At 36.7% G+C, this 14,046-nt stretch overlaps 1 protein-coding gene across 9 annotated transcripts in view; it reads right to left on the bottom strand.

The window, feature by feature from the left end:
• ubr4 (ubiquitin protein ligase E3 component n-recognin 4) overlaps positions 1-14,046 on the bottom strand; it is a 216,145-nt gene that overhangs the window by 89,544 nt on the left and 112,555 nt on the right. For 5 of the 9 annotated variants that reach the window (XM_072245454.1, XM_072245455.1, XM_072245456.1 and 2 more), the window contains exons 50-59: positions 13,455-13,487; positions 11,239-11,302; positions 10,871-11,005; positions 9,998-10,172; positions 4,041-4,181; positions 3,485-3,606; positions 3,114-3,225; positions 2,387-2,517; positions 1,203-1,380; positions 358-462 (exon numbers count right to left, since the gene is read on the bottom strand). In XM_072245454.1, the coding sequence (XP_072101555.1) occupies positions 358-462; positions 1,203-1,380; positions 2,387-2,517; positions 3,114-3,225; positions 3,485-3,606; positions 4,041-4,181; positions 9,998-10,172; positions 10,871-11,005; positions 11,239-11,302; positions 13,455-13,487 (1,196 nt within the window). The remainder of the gene's footprint in view (positions 1-357; positions 463-1,202; positions 1,381-2,386; positions 2,518-3,113; positions 3,226-3,484; positions 3,607-4,040; positions 4,182-9,997; positions 10,173-10,870; positions 11,006-11,238; positions 11,303-13,454; positions 13,488-14,046) is intronic. The other 4 variants (XM_072245458.1, XM_072245459.1, XM_072245461.1 and 1 more) reach the window with 1 other exon arrangement.

Below are 14,046 nucleotides of genomic sequence, written 5' to 3'. Positions count from 1 at the left end.
AGCTGTAGGATGGCAAAAAGAAGCACAGAAAATGAAGGTTCACACTCAAGCTCAACCCTCTTATTAGGAGTGAAATTTATCTAATCAAATATACCCAAGTAAGGAAAATGACAAGAATTTTCAAATATATTTTACACTACAAAATCACTAATGCACTTTAATAATTATTTCTGAAATATGCTCAGGTACATTTGATCTGCTTCATTTTATTAAATTCTAATGACAATTTATAACCACTGCAGAATATAAACCCTACTCTTGATCATAATCATAGCCCGGGAAAGAAAACCCAGACCAGAGCTCATGCAGACATTTTGTTCATCTATAGACATGCACTAGATTTGACCAATTTGTTACCTGAAGCTGTAGTATCAGAGAGTGTCCCTGCATCCAAGGAGGAGGAGCTAGGTGCCTGCCCAGATAGCCCCAGGCTTTGTAGGCCAAGTGCACTGCTGCTGCTGCCTAGAAAGGACAAATCTCAACATCAGTAATTTTATTCTTACAGCAGGGCTGCTGGAAGAAAGTTACACTCAGAATAGAACAAGGGCTAGAAATTCTAATTCAGGAAACTTATACTTAATCAGCATGATAGCAAAAAAGAAAATGCTGAGTCTTTGGTTTAACAAGTCTACAGTATACTGCCAAGTCTACAGTAGTCAGTGTGTTGGTTTCAGAAATCAATAATATTCAATTACAAAACCAACTTCAACAGCCTCCACTAAAAGCAAAATAGCTATACTCATTGGTGTGGTGTATGATTTTCTAGATTTTAATTCATTAGGTCTACCAAGTCATTATCAGCTTGGCCAATGTGAACAATAAATGGGGTGAACAAAGGTAACAATACAACTCTCCATCCAAATTGCCTAATTCTGACAAAAGGTGATCTGAACCATTAGTATAACTATTCCTTCTCATACTTCTTGTTTGCTTTAACTTTACAGATGCTAAAATAGCAGCCAAACTGTTTTCATCATTTTGTTTTGAATTTATCGCATTTGTAACTTTTTAAGAATGGAATTATTTTTATTTCCCTGAAATTGAGATTTGCCGTCCTCTCGTCGTTGTCTGAACCCTTAGTGCCTAGGTGGCACATGGGGCCTTGAAATTGAGATTAGGAAGCATTTTTTTTCCCCTATTCAATCCTTTGCAAATTAGTCAAACTCCATTATATTCCTATTGCAAATGAGTCAGTATAGTACCTTGCTGATCTTGCTGCAGGCTAAGTGCAATTGCCAGCTCCACCATAGTCTCATCATCAGCATCTGGAGGAATGTCCAGCATCGGTGGGAAGCCCTCTTCTCCCGCCAGCAGAGCTTCCAGAGGAGAAGGATTTCCATTAGTCACATTTTCAGCTGACTCTAAAACCATCGATTCCGACTGTGATAAAGGAAACAAGGAACAATCATGGTCATAAAGATCAGAAGAAGCAAATTTTATCACAGGAGTATCAGGTGAAAAACACTCTAATTTTATGACATGGTTCCCAGATGTCCACTATCACTGCCTTAGCACTGAAATTAACTCATGAAAAGTTCTTTAGAATATATAAGACCCCAGTAACACCTGCCAAATCCAGGCTACATAGAACTAACAAAATACTACTATATGAAGCGATGAGATTACTTGCTTAAAGTATAAAGAGCTCTGAACAATTCCCCAAATCTTCCTACAATTCAAAACAACCTGCACTTACATAGTCTCTTTAAAACATTAAAATTTTAAGCAGCTGTCTCAGCTGCAAGCTCTGCAGCTTTTTCCTAGAACCTATAATGCCCCTTTCTCCTCCAACACAGCTAAAACTCTGAATGAAAACTGAGTCACTTCTACTTGATAACGTCATGTGGCTCGGTGTCAAATTTTATCTGATAATGCTCCTGGTATTTCTTTTTATGTTGAGAGTTCACTGAAATCTAGAACATTAAGCCTAAAGAACCACTAGATCGGATTACAGGTATGGAATATCACTGTGTTGTGCCACAATCCAGTTCCACATTCACATCAGTTGTATTTTTATATAAAACCTGCATATTTAATGTAATTTAAAAGAAAAAACATTCAAAGATTAGCTTTGTTACATGTACATCAAAACATACAGTGAAACGTATTGTTTGCATCAAATCACATCAGCGAGGATTGTGCTGGGGGCAGCCCGCAAGTGTCACCACACTTCCAGCAGCAACGTGCGTTCCCACAACTTACTAACACTAACCACATGCCTTTGGGATGTGGGAGGAAGATAGGGCAGCCAGAAGAAACCCTTGAGGTCACAGGGAGAACATACCAGTAATAAGAGAGATTAGATCATGGAAAAGTCTCTACTCTGAAATTTTATCTCAGCTTTTAGTCAGTAAAGAAACACCATCTATCTTTTTGAGATGCCTACCACCATTTCAAAGTCTCCATGATCCACTTCACTTTGTTCCTGACTTTCTTGACGGATATTTTCACTGCCTGGCATTCCTGATGGTTGCATTTTATCATCAGCATCATCATCGTCATCGTCATCTTTATCACCTACACACAAATGAAGATTGTTGCGTACACTAAAATGTTTCTTACTACCGGTATACTGCAGACATTAACTATGAAATGTCAGTTTATTTAGTATAAGCTTCAGTACAAATCAGGTCTTACAGCAATATTGCACAGATAGGAAAATTGAAAAGGCCAACATTATGGTATTAACCCAGAAGCTCATTGGAAAAGCATATGTACAATAGAGTATGCTAGTGTTCTGCTAAAAACATACACATTGACAAGTGCTGGGAGCTTGGTATATGCTATCCTGAACTTACTTCTGCAATGCATGCCAGAGTTTTATTCAGCATTTGCAGAAATAGATTCAAAGTATAATATAGCAACAAGTACAGAAAATGATCAATTCCTTTTTTTTGGGAGGTGAAAAGGCATTCCTGAATATCACAAATGAATAATTTTTTGGTCATTTAAGTGATAGTTATACCTGCTTTTTAACTATTTCAGGTTTTCAACCAATTCAGATGAATGTTTCCAGAGGTTTTGTGAAACACAATATTTCTGTTAACTAGACAATACAAGGCACATCATTAGACTGCATTTGCACGTGGTCATTCAGATCTCTTGTTTCTTACCCATTGGGGTGTTGCTGCGGGGAGGGGATGGTAGGGTGACATGCCTGCGTTTGCTCCGTGGTCTCAATACACGTATCAGTGCCTGCTTGCAAGCAAAACTCACTGAGTGATCCTGAAAGAAAACAATTTAGATTGAGTGGATACAGAACACTGATGGAGTTCGCCAAAAGCCTGATTGAGCTCCATTTCACTGATAACTAGCAAAAACTGTAACGAGCATGTATCATTTCAGAACTATTTAATAACAGCACACAGCTGAAACTTAAATTTAATCATAATAGGGTGCTCATATCTCAGAAAACATAACTACCAACTTCAGTAATTATGATTAAATAAACAACCATTACCTTCCATTAAATAAAGGTACTTACAGGACACAGCAGCATCTGCATGTAAACTTTTGCAGCAGCATTTATGTAGTCCAGTTCACAAGTGCAATAACCATGAATAATGTCAATCAAAGCATTCACTGTTGCCTCAATGTGAGTCAGACCTAAAAAGGAAAATGAAAATTGTGAAATATGCTTCAACAATCATTTTTACCATTGAGCAAGCCAAATAAATGCAGCAGTATCATACGTGCAGATATACTTAAGTAACATAAAAAGCGGACATCATTTCAATCCATCCCTAATATATAGCCCTTCCTAGTTAATAAATATGGAAAACAAGTTCCATATATTCTTGATAATGTACTTAAAATAACATCAAAGATGCCACATGCACATTATAATTTATGGGCAAATACATAACATTGTAAACTATCATTGCAAAATAATGCTTTGTTCACTAAGGCTCCAGAGGTAACTGGGATCACTGAGAACACTAGCTCTAGTCGCAATTTTTCATCTATTATATTTTATCAAGCATGAATATACTTTGCCTTTTTATTTAAGATGTTTAGCTAAAACATAGAATTACAGTTACCAGGTAGGCAAGCAGGAGCCAGGAATGCATTCTTAGGCTTGGATGCATGGAGTCTCCAGAAATGAGAAACTAACTGCATGATAAAACTGCAGCCTTCAGCTTCTGCGCTCCTGTGGACATGATCTCGTTCGTCCGTTCCCTCTAGAGAAAGATTAAGCATAATCATTTTTTTGGTTGAATACGACATGTTTAAAAATAAGCTGTTTCACTTTATCTACCCCATTTCATTTTTTTAAAATCACTAAACAAAGGTATTGTTGGTAAGAAGAGCATTTATTGTTCTTCCCTTATAATTCTTGAGAAGGAGGCAGTGAAACATTGTCAGATCTCAGTAGTGCTGTTAGGTTGGCAGATTTGATTCTAGGTATTTGTAGCAGTTTGAAACAACTAAATAGCTTGCTGGGCCATTTCAGAGGAATGTTAGATAACAACATCACCATTAGTTGGAGATGCACATTAAATGGACAAAATTAGTATGGCAGATGCCCTATTCTGAAAGTAGATCTAAATAAGATATTTAAAAATTATAACTAATAGTTTCAGTCATAGTGCATGGAAACTGGCTCTTCAGCACTCCATGCCCATGTGAACTGTCAAGAATGCATCAATATAGATGCATTTACCAGCATTTGTCCTGTAGCCATTCAAGCTTTAGCTATTCAAGTACTCATCTAAATACTTCTTAAATCTATCTTTGTCACTAACAGTGAACATTCCAGATTCCAACCATAATCTGGGTGAGAAACTTCCTCTTCAGATCCACTCGAAATGTTCTAACCTTCACCCTAAACCCATGCCCTCTAGTTTTAATACCTCTGCTACGTGAAAATGTTTCCTGCTATCTTTTGCCGCTCATAACCTTGCGTACTCTCAACAGGTCCATCATTCAACCTAGGGAAAATAAATTCAGCCTATTTAGCATCTCCTGGGCACCATCCTGGCAAATCTCCTTTGCATCCTCTCCAATGCAATGAAGTCCTTCCTATTGTGTTGAACCAAAACCCTACAGAATACTCCAGCTGTGTCCCAGCCAATATTCTGTAAGATTATATCTTAGCCTCTTTGCTCTAGTATTCCACTCCTGGATGAGAAAGTATCCCATATGCCTTCTTCACCATTTAATGTACTTGTGCTGCCACCTTCAACAATTCTTAGACACACGCCAAGGATGCACTGCTCTCCAATATTCCCAAAGGTCCTGCCATTCATTGCATAAAACCTACTCTAATTACTCTTTAGAAAGTGCAACACTTTACACTTAACAGGATTCAATTCTCTCTGCTATTGCACTGTCTAAAAACCAATTGTTATTTAGATCAATAATACCTTGTCTAACACAATTTTCCTCACTATCAACAATCCCATCAATTTTGGTGCGGTCAGCAAACTGTAATCATTAATAGATATAATAGATTTAGGGCCCCAACACTGCCCTGGCCTTATCAATATACTTCATTACCACATCAAACCTCAATCAAATTAGTCAGAAATGATTGGTGACTACGAAGATCCTATTTTTATTTAGTTTGGTTCTTCTAAAGAAAAACTGGTCAAATTCACAAACTGACTATAGGGAAAACATGTCCCTGGATTATTAACCTGAATTTCTGAATTATTAACCCAATGATAATAGAAATAGAAGTAGAAAAACCCTGTGTTTGCTCCACCATTCAAAACATCTTACCTGATTCTTTACCTCTGTAAAACTTCCATGTACTGAACCCTTATCTCTCAATTCCCCCAACATTTAAACATCTATCTAGTCCTGCCTTAAATATATTTATCATCTGAATATTCAAGACTCACTTGGGTAGGGAATACAAAAGATTAATTATCTTAGTGATTAATGTTTTTTTTCCTCATCTTGGTCCTAAATAGCTAACCACTTATTTTAAAACTAACCTCTAGTTCTGGAAAATTTAAGCAGGGAAATTATCTGTCCAGAGCACCTTTATTCTCCAAAGACCAATTTCCCACTAACTCTCTCCAAGTTCCAAGAGTCAACACGCTGAATCTTTGCTGTACTTTCCATGTAAAGTGTATCCTTCTTTAGGTAAAAGAAAATGCACACAATATTTTGCGCAGAGTCTCACCAGGGCATACACACTGATGCCTTTACTTTCACATTTTGATCCAGCTGCAATAAAAGCCAATATACTATTTGACTTCCTAACTGCTTGTAACACTTGCACAATAAATTTCAGTGGTTCATGTACAAGGACACCAAATCCCTCTGGACACAAACGTTTTTCAATTTCTCCCCACTTAAAATATATTCTCCTTTTCTGTTTTACTTTGGAGGAGGAAAGTTCCCATTATTCCACATTATGTTCGACTTGTTATGCCCTCACTCATTCACATAACCTGTGAATATGCCCCGTAGCCTCTCTATACCTCACACCACCACTCAGGTTTGAGTCATAAGCAAACTTGAATACTTTACACTTAGACCTTTCTTCTAAACATTATTACAGATTGTGAATAGCTGAGGTAGCACCACTAAACCATAGAACAGAACATTAGCCAAACCTCTAATCTCTATATAACCAATTTATTCCTGTCCTGTTTTCTTTCAGCTAGCAAATTTTCAATGCTTGATGTTTTATTCTTCCCAATCCCATGAGCTTTAGCTATTGATAATAACTTGAGTAAACTTAATTAATACATTCTGAAATCCAAATATACCACGTGTATTGAGTCCCCATTATCTATTCTGTCAGATACAACCTCAAATTTCTAACAGCTTTGTCAAACTCTATTTGTCTTGGATAAATTCATGTGGTCTATACCCACTGTTAATATTTCTACTAGTACCTCTTACAATTGTCTTCATAATACTTTCCTAAATAAGGACGGCAGTGTAAATGTTCTGTAGTTGTCTGTTTACTCGCTCTTTCCTTTCTTACAAAATGAAGTTAGATTTGCTACCTTCCAACTAATGTGAACCATTCTGGAAACTAAGCAATTCACTATTTTTTTATTTTCCACTTTCAAAACCCTGAGATGAAGGCATTTAATTGCATAACAATTTAATTATATTTGTATTGACGTCTTGTTTGAATACAGTCTCATCAAATCTCATCATTTATCTTGGTCTGAATTATCATTAACACTACAGACAATTGGATTAACTGTCCAGCTTGCCAATAATTTTCTACTTGGTCTTGTCTATTCATTGATGGCAGTTCAAATGTAGCACATGGACTTCTCTTTGGCAGATAACATTTAACTAGTTCTGTTGTTTTGCTTTGACCCCAGCATCTGCAGAGTATTTTGTGTTTACAACTAGTTCTGTTGACATGTTAGTGACTTGTCAGATTTATTTTCTTGTATATGCAGAAAGAAATCTTTGACAAATAACCACTCTCATTGAAACAACATACACAAAATGCTGGTGGAATGCAGCAGGCCAGGCAGCACCTTAAGGAAGAAGCACAGTTGACGTTTCGGGCCAAGACCCCTCATTGAAAGCTGTCTTTACACAAATGCAATTTTAAAAATTTGCTGCCACAATCAGCCCACATTATATTACTGCCACTGAATATCCAGATCAGCTAACAAATACTGCCTTGGCAATATTATTTTAAGTTGGATGAAGTGAAAGAAGTGATGAACATCAACTATTGTCTAATTGGAATTTCCCTGAAGCATGCTGATTTTTTTTTTGCCTATTACAGATAAGGGATTTGGAAAGTTAGCCTGCATACAGTGCAAGCACCACAAATTTCCCTTGAATCGATTAAATCTAGTGCACATTACACAAGGAAGTTATAATACAATACAGGACTAAATGAGTGGTGGTCTTCATCTTAGGAAGGAGTTGGAGAACATTCATACGTATGATGCTCCAAGCAGATTCCTAAACTCCATTTTATGCATTAAATACATCTGCCTTGGGCAGCACACTGCAAAGATTTATGACACCAAAGTTTAAATGGTTACCTTGCCTTGAAACAGTATTCAGCCCCAACAACTATCTTCATATTTTAATGCCTCTTTTCTAAACTCAAAATATTTGAAGTAGGATTTTTCAATGTTTTCTGTAATCTACAGAACTTTGTATACCATGTTAAATCGAATGAAAAATTCCAAAACCTCTCAATAATTTACTTAAAAAAAATCAAAATTGTGAGGCTGAAAAAGTATGCATCACTTTTGTAATTACAATGCTAACTTTCCAACCTTACCAACTCTCCCAAATTGCTGATGTAGAAAATTGGAGGATCACATGCTTTCAATGAATTCATAAGAATAAATATCTCCTCTCTCTCTGTAATGTAGATTTTTAACAGACTAAACCAAAATGAAGACAAAAGGGCATTCAAGACAAGCCAGGGGAATGATAACAGAGAAGCACAAATCTGGGAAAGGGTACAAGACTATCTCAAAGGTACTAAACATACCCTGGAGCTTAGTGCAGTCCATCATGAAAAAGTGGAAAAAATATGAAGCCACAGCCACACTGCCTAGGTCAGGCCACCCCTCTAAACTTAGTCACCAGAGAAGAATGGCACTTGTAAGAGAGGCTACTGTGATATAAACACTAACTCTGAGTGAACTGTAAACTGCAGAAGTCAGTGTCTGCAACTGGAGATGAAGTTCATGGCTCCACAATATTTAAGACTTTGCACAAAAAGGGTATTTATCGAAGATTGGCAAGGAAGAAGCCCCGGCTAAAAAAAAAAGCCATATCCTTGACCGTAAAGACTTTGCAAAGCATCATTTAAAAGATACTATAAAGATGTGGAAGGAAGTCAGATGAGACTAAAGTGGAACTCTTTGGCCTCAACACTAAGCAGCTTGTAGGGCATCTAAAACTGCACAGCAGCCAGGTAACATCATCTCTACTATAAAGTATCGTGGAGGTAGTTTCATGCTATGGAGATGCTTGGACTGGAAAACTGGTCAGGATTGATGGGAAGATGAATGCAGTGAGATCCTGGATAAAAACCTGCCAGCCTCTATCAGAAATCTTAAACTACAGAGGAAGTTAGCCTTTCAGCAGGACAACGACCCAAAGCACACTGCCAGAGCAACCATGGAGTGGCTTCAAAAAAAAGAAAATTTATGTCCTTGAGCGGCTCGGTCAGAGTCCTGACCTTAACCCGATTGAACATCTTCAGCAAGACCTCTCAAGATTGCTGTACACCACTACTCTTGAACTAACCTAGCACATCTTAAGCAATTTTGCAAGGAGAAAAGGGAAAATGTTGCTCCATCACATTGTGCAAAGCTAACAGACATCTATCCAAAAAGACTACTAGCAGTAATAGCTGCGAGCAGTGGCTCAACTAAGCAAAGACGGATGAATACTTTTGAATTGTTGACATTCCAGTTTTTGATTTTCTATTATTTCATGTTTTACAATTGTCCCTATTTTTTGGGTTCTGCTGTGAAAAAGAAATATGTGATTCACAAATAAATATTCTCAGTTAAAGTGATCTACATCTCTGATTGTTATACTCATTTATGTGAACAAAGTATTAGAGGCTGAATACTTTTATAAAGCACTGTATATTAACACCAGATTGACAAATTTGGTTTTGTATTCCTTTCTATTAATTTCATCATCTTGATTAAATTATTTTGTACCCTTATTTGGTTACAAAATGATCAATTCAAGATGAAGAAATTAAAGGGATTGAAAGGGCAAAACTAATACATCAAAGCATGCAATGGCATGAATGTTTCTGTCTGCGCACCTTTGTCCTTATTTTACACTTCTTTAATCTTTCAATACCATTTCGATGATTCATTGGAATGATGTCAGACTATGATCTCAGTTTCAACAATCTCCAGCTTTTCAGAGATATATTAGTTGGATCGGTAACTAACTGACCTCACCCTATAACAGAATTCCTGATTTTCACTCCCCCACCCTCACTCTCACTTCACTGGTGCTAGTTAGTTCCAGAATTTTCTGCATTTGCTCAATTTACCTATATATTCAGGCTCACCTTTATCAGACTGTGATGTTTTCACCTCAGTGAAGTGCACAAGATTATTGGGTCGCATCATGGCGATTGAACGAGCTGTGATTATTAGTCGTTGGAACACTTCTGGGTCAAGATCACGACCATCTTTATTCCAAGTATTAAGAATGTGCACAGCATTATTCAGCAAAGCCTGATCCTGATCAGAGAGAAAAATTCAAACATTTTGCAAAAGTTCCATAAGTGTATTATCAGAATCAACTTTATTATTACTGACACATCATAAAATTTGTCTTTTAGCAGCAGTAGAGTACAACACATAACAATTAAGATAAGTTGCAATAAGAAGATATAAAAAAAAGTGAGGTAGTGTTCAGGAGCCATTCGGAAATCTGCAGAGGGGAAGAAGCTGTTCCTAAAATACAGTGTATGCGTCTTCAGCCTCCTCCCTGGTGGTAGTAATGAGAAGAGGGCATGTCCTGGATGATGATGTAAAATATTACATCAGATGAAAGGCAGCTCTATTTTCACATATCCCTTTTCTGCTATTAGATGAAGCATCTCCAAAACACAGTATTCGTTGCTACAACAAGTCAACATATAAACAAGCCCTCTGAGTTAAAGAATGAAGCTGATGAACAAGAGCAGATGTGACCACCAGAGCTTAGCTGACATCGGCACTAGTTTGAAACCAGACTATCTTCAAGGAGACAACTATGCCTGGGTTCTCAACACCACCACGTATTTCCATAATTGCAAACAACATCTCAGCACATCCAAATGAACTATGGTCCTCAATAGTAGATTGGAAGTTGAAATAAATAAAAACACAGCAGCGGCAAATATACAGACTGGTTACATACATGTACTTGAAACATTCAGTGAGGCACAAGTCACCTTATGATTGTGATAACTGCCACGACTGTTGTGAAGACTCGCTAGCAGACTCTTAGTTTGCTGTTGAACACTGGAAGGAGTTGGCATTGATAACAACGTTGTGGCCATTTCTAATGCTGTCTGCTTATTCTTTTCCTAGAGAGAAAAAAAAGTTACTAAAGGCATTCTTCATCTACAAAAGGGCAAATTTCCATGAAATCTATTTTTAAATTATGAACTTTTCCCTGTTCCAGTAGCCAGATGGAACAAGTGGAAAATAAATTAAACAACATATTTTGTTGTAAACAGTGTTGCTTTGCCAATTGCTTGAGCAAAGTTATAACATAAATCACTTTCTCCCCCCAATATCACCAAAGGAAATTGTTTACCTTTTCAATTGAACATCCAACAGCAAAGCAGCTTTCCAGAACCTCCATGGAGCTTACCACCAGCCTGAAGAGGAAAAGAGCATTAATTTCTCACTAACCTCACTGTTATGAGGGGTAGGAGAACTGTTTATTAATGAATATTGCACAAAAAGTGTCGTGCAAAGCAAAGCAACAAGCAGTATTTTAGGTCTGCTCCACTGCATGGTACCTGACATTTCCAGTAAAAAGATGAAGAATGCATGCATTCTTCCATTTCAATGTATCACTATCGCCTGTAAACAGTAGTTTCTTCCAGTAACTCATTTAATTAACTTTCTGGACACAATTCTTCAAAACAGTGAATTTCAGAAAATAACATAAGTATTATAATTTGGTTGCACGTTTAAGTGCAACTTCAGGAGCAATAAATGATACTTGCCAATTAAGTTCATATTTCTAGAATGATTCTAATTTTTAAAAATCAAAACCACAAATTTATATTTAGAATACTAATATCAAACTTAATTTCAATATTGTGTATAGAAAAGCTAAAAGAGCAAAATCATTTAGGCAAACAAAGATGATAAAGCTTCAATCACTGCTACCAATACAGAATCAGAAATGCAATACCAACAAATGAAAGCTTCAACAGATTCTGGAAATAAATCAGTTTGAAAGAGCCATAGACAGCTTTATAAACCTGACGTCTACTGTTTCAGAGGCACAAAATGTAGACATTATATACCCGTTACTTGTGAGGGAAAAAAAAAACACAAAATGCAGCAGCTGATAAACTGAAAGAGAGAAAAACAGTTAACATTCAGCATAACATACACAAAAAAGAGTCAATGTTTCAGGCTTAGACCTTCACCAGGACCCAAAACGCTGACTGTTTATTCCTCTCCATAGAAACTGTATGACCTACCGAGTTCCTCCAGTATTTTGCATATGTTGCTCTGGATTTCCAGCATCTGCAGAATCTTTTTGTGTTTAATATTCAGCTTGATGACCTGAAACTTGTTTCTCTCTTCAGAGGTGCAGCACAAACTGCTGGGTATATCCAGTTTAATAGCATAAAGCCATGTCCACTTGAAAGATCAGCTCCTAACTACTTCCTTTCTAACAATACACTGAATAAAACTTGTTCCAATAATGTCATTGGCAAATAATTTTTGCCAAAATCTAATTAATATCCTGGACACTATCCGTTTAACAGTGATTTCAGTATCACTATACGATTTGTTGCAAGTTGAAAATAACTTCAGGAGCAATAAATGAGGCTTTGCCAATGAAATTCACATCTAGAATTTTTCTGATCTTTAAAAAAAAATTATGGCAAATTTAAATTTGATGTGTTCAGGAAAGCAAAGCGCTAAAACAGCAAATCAATTAAAGGCAAGAAGGTAAATCCATTTGTAAAATTTGCTTCAAATGGTGCTTCAACATTTTAGAAATAACTTGCCTCTTTTGTCTCTACTAATCACTCAAGTCAATCCTAATTCAGGAGTTTTTGGAAGCAACAAGATTGTTCAGGTGACCAGCGTCATTTACATTTAGCTTGACTGATGCTGTGGGCATCCACAGCATGAAAACACTCTACTCCAAAAACTCTGAACTGTGTTTGAACTCTTCTGCACCCAAGAATAATACTGACAATTTTGTATATTTAGCCATGACGACCACTTTAAAACAATGCTTCCCATTTAGAACACATTCTCCCTTTAGATACCTTGTTTTGCTATTTCATTCTTAATAAAATCAAACTTTATTGCCCATGTTAGTTTAGTGATAATGCATAAATCTTTGCAAATCTCGTTACATTATTTCTCATGATTAGTCCTTCCATCACTTGTAAAATTAGTCTTTTACTTCCAGTCTTTAACATAAAACAACCAAGACTTCACGTAAATAAAAAGTACAATTACTCAATAGATCCCACTGAAGACCCAAAATACTATCTACTTTAAAAACTAAACACACGCAGCTTAGCAACGGAGTACACCTAGCCAGCCACATGCAGTTATTCACACCCACACTGATTCTATAAACAATATGTGACATGAATGGAGATGACTTGTTAAACCCAGTACATGATTAAATCAATTTTACTTTGACAAGCACCTCGTGATCAAAGGATCAAGAATCAGTATCGTTATTGCCATTTTAATCAGTCTGATGTCACAGACACAACACAAATAGAAAAGAGAACAGTGTAAAGAGAAAGAAGGGATACTAACCGGTCTAAGGAGCTTAGGGATTCAGTTTCACAACTTTTGAGGAATAACAGAAAAGAACACCACATGAGAACTTCAAATGAAGTAAACACAACTATTTTTAACACTAGAAAAAGGAACAGAAAGAGAAGATGAGCAGCCAGACATGCAGAAACAGCAAAGGCTGTGATGGAGTCATGCAATGCATTTGCTATGAGACACTTGGTTTAAGCACAGACAACAGACAAATGGGACACAGAGTACAGACAGTTACTGTGCTTTCCTATTCATTACAGTTTGTAATTTGGAAATCAATTAATTCGGCACAAACATACAATGTTTAAGCTGTGCAAGTTTAAGGTGAAACCCCACATTCTGTGAGATGGAGAGATATTTTGGAGATTTAAAAACCACAATGGGTTTCCATTTTGAAAGAAAAGGCTGGTGCATACCAGTTGGTTTCATTTAGGGAAACATTCATTGCAGCAATCCAGCATGATCCAGAACAGCTGCAAACAGGCAAAACCCATTGCAATTCAGTGCAAAGTAACATTACACAGGGCTCACACACAGGAAATACAGAATATCACTCATTTAAGTCCATGGTATGCTTACC

This window comes from Mobula birostris, chromosome 27 (genome assembly GCF_030028105.1).
Source record: "Mobula birostris isolate sMobBir1 chromosome 27, sMobBir1.hap1, whole genome shotgun sequence".
NCBI classification, from domain to species: domain Eukaryota; kingdom Metazoa; phylum Chordata; class Chondrichthyes; order Myliobatiformes; family Myliobatidae; genus Mobula; species Mobula birostris.
The sequence above is the reverse complement of the archived record's forward strand: the minus strand, read 5'-3'. Positions and strand labels throughout refer to the sequence as shown.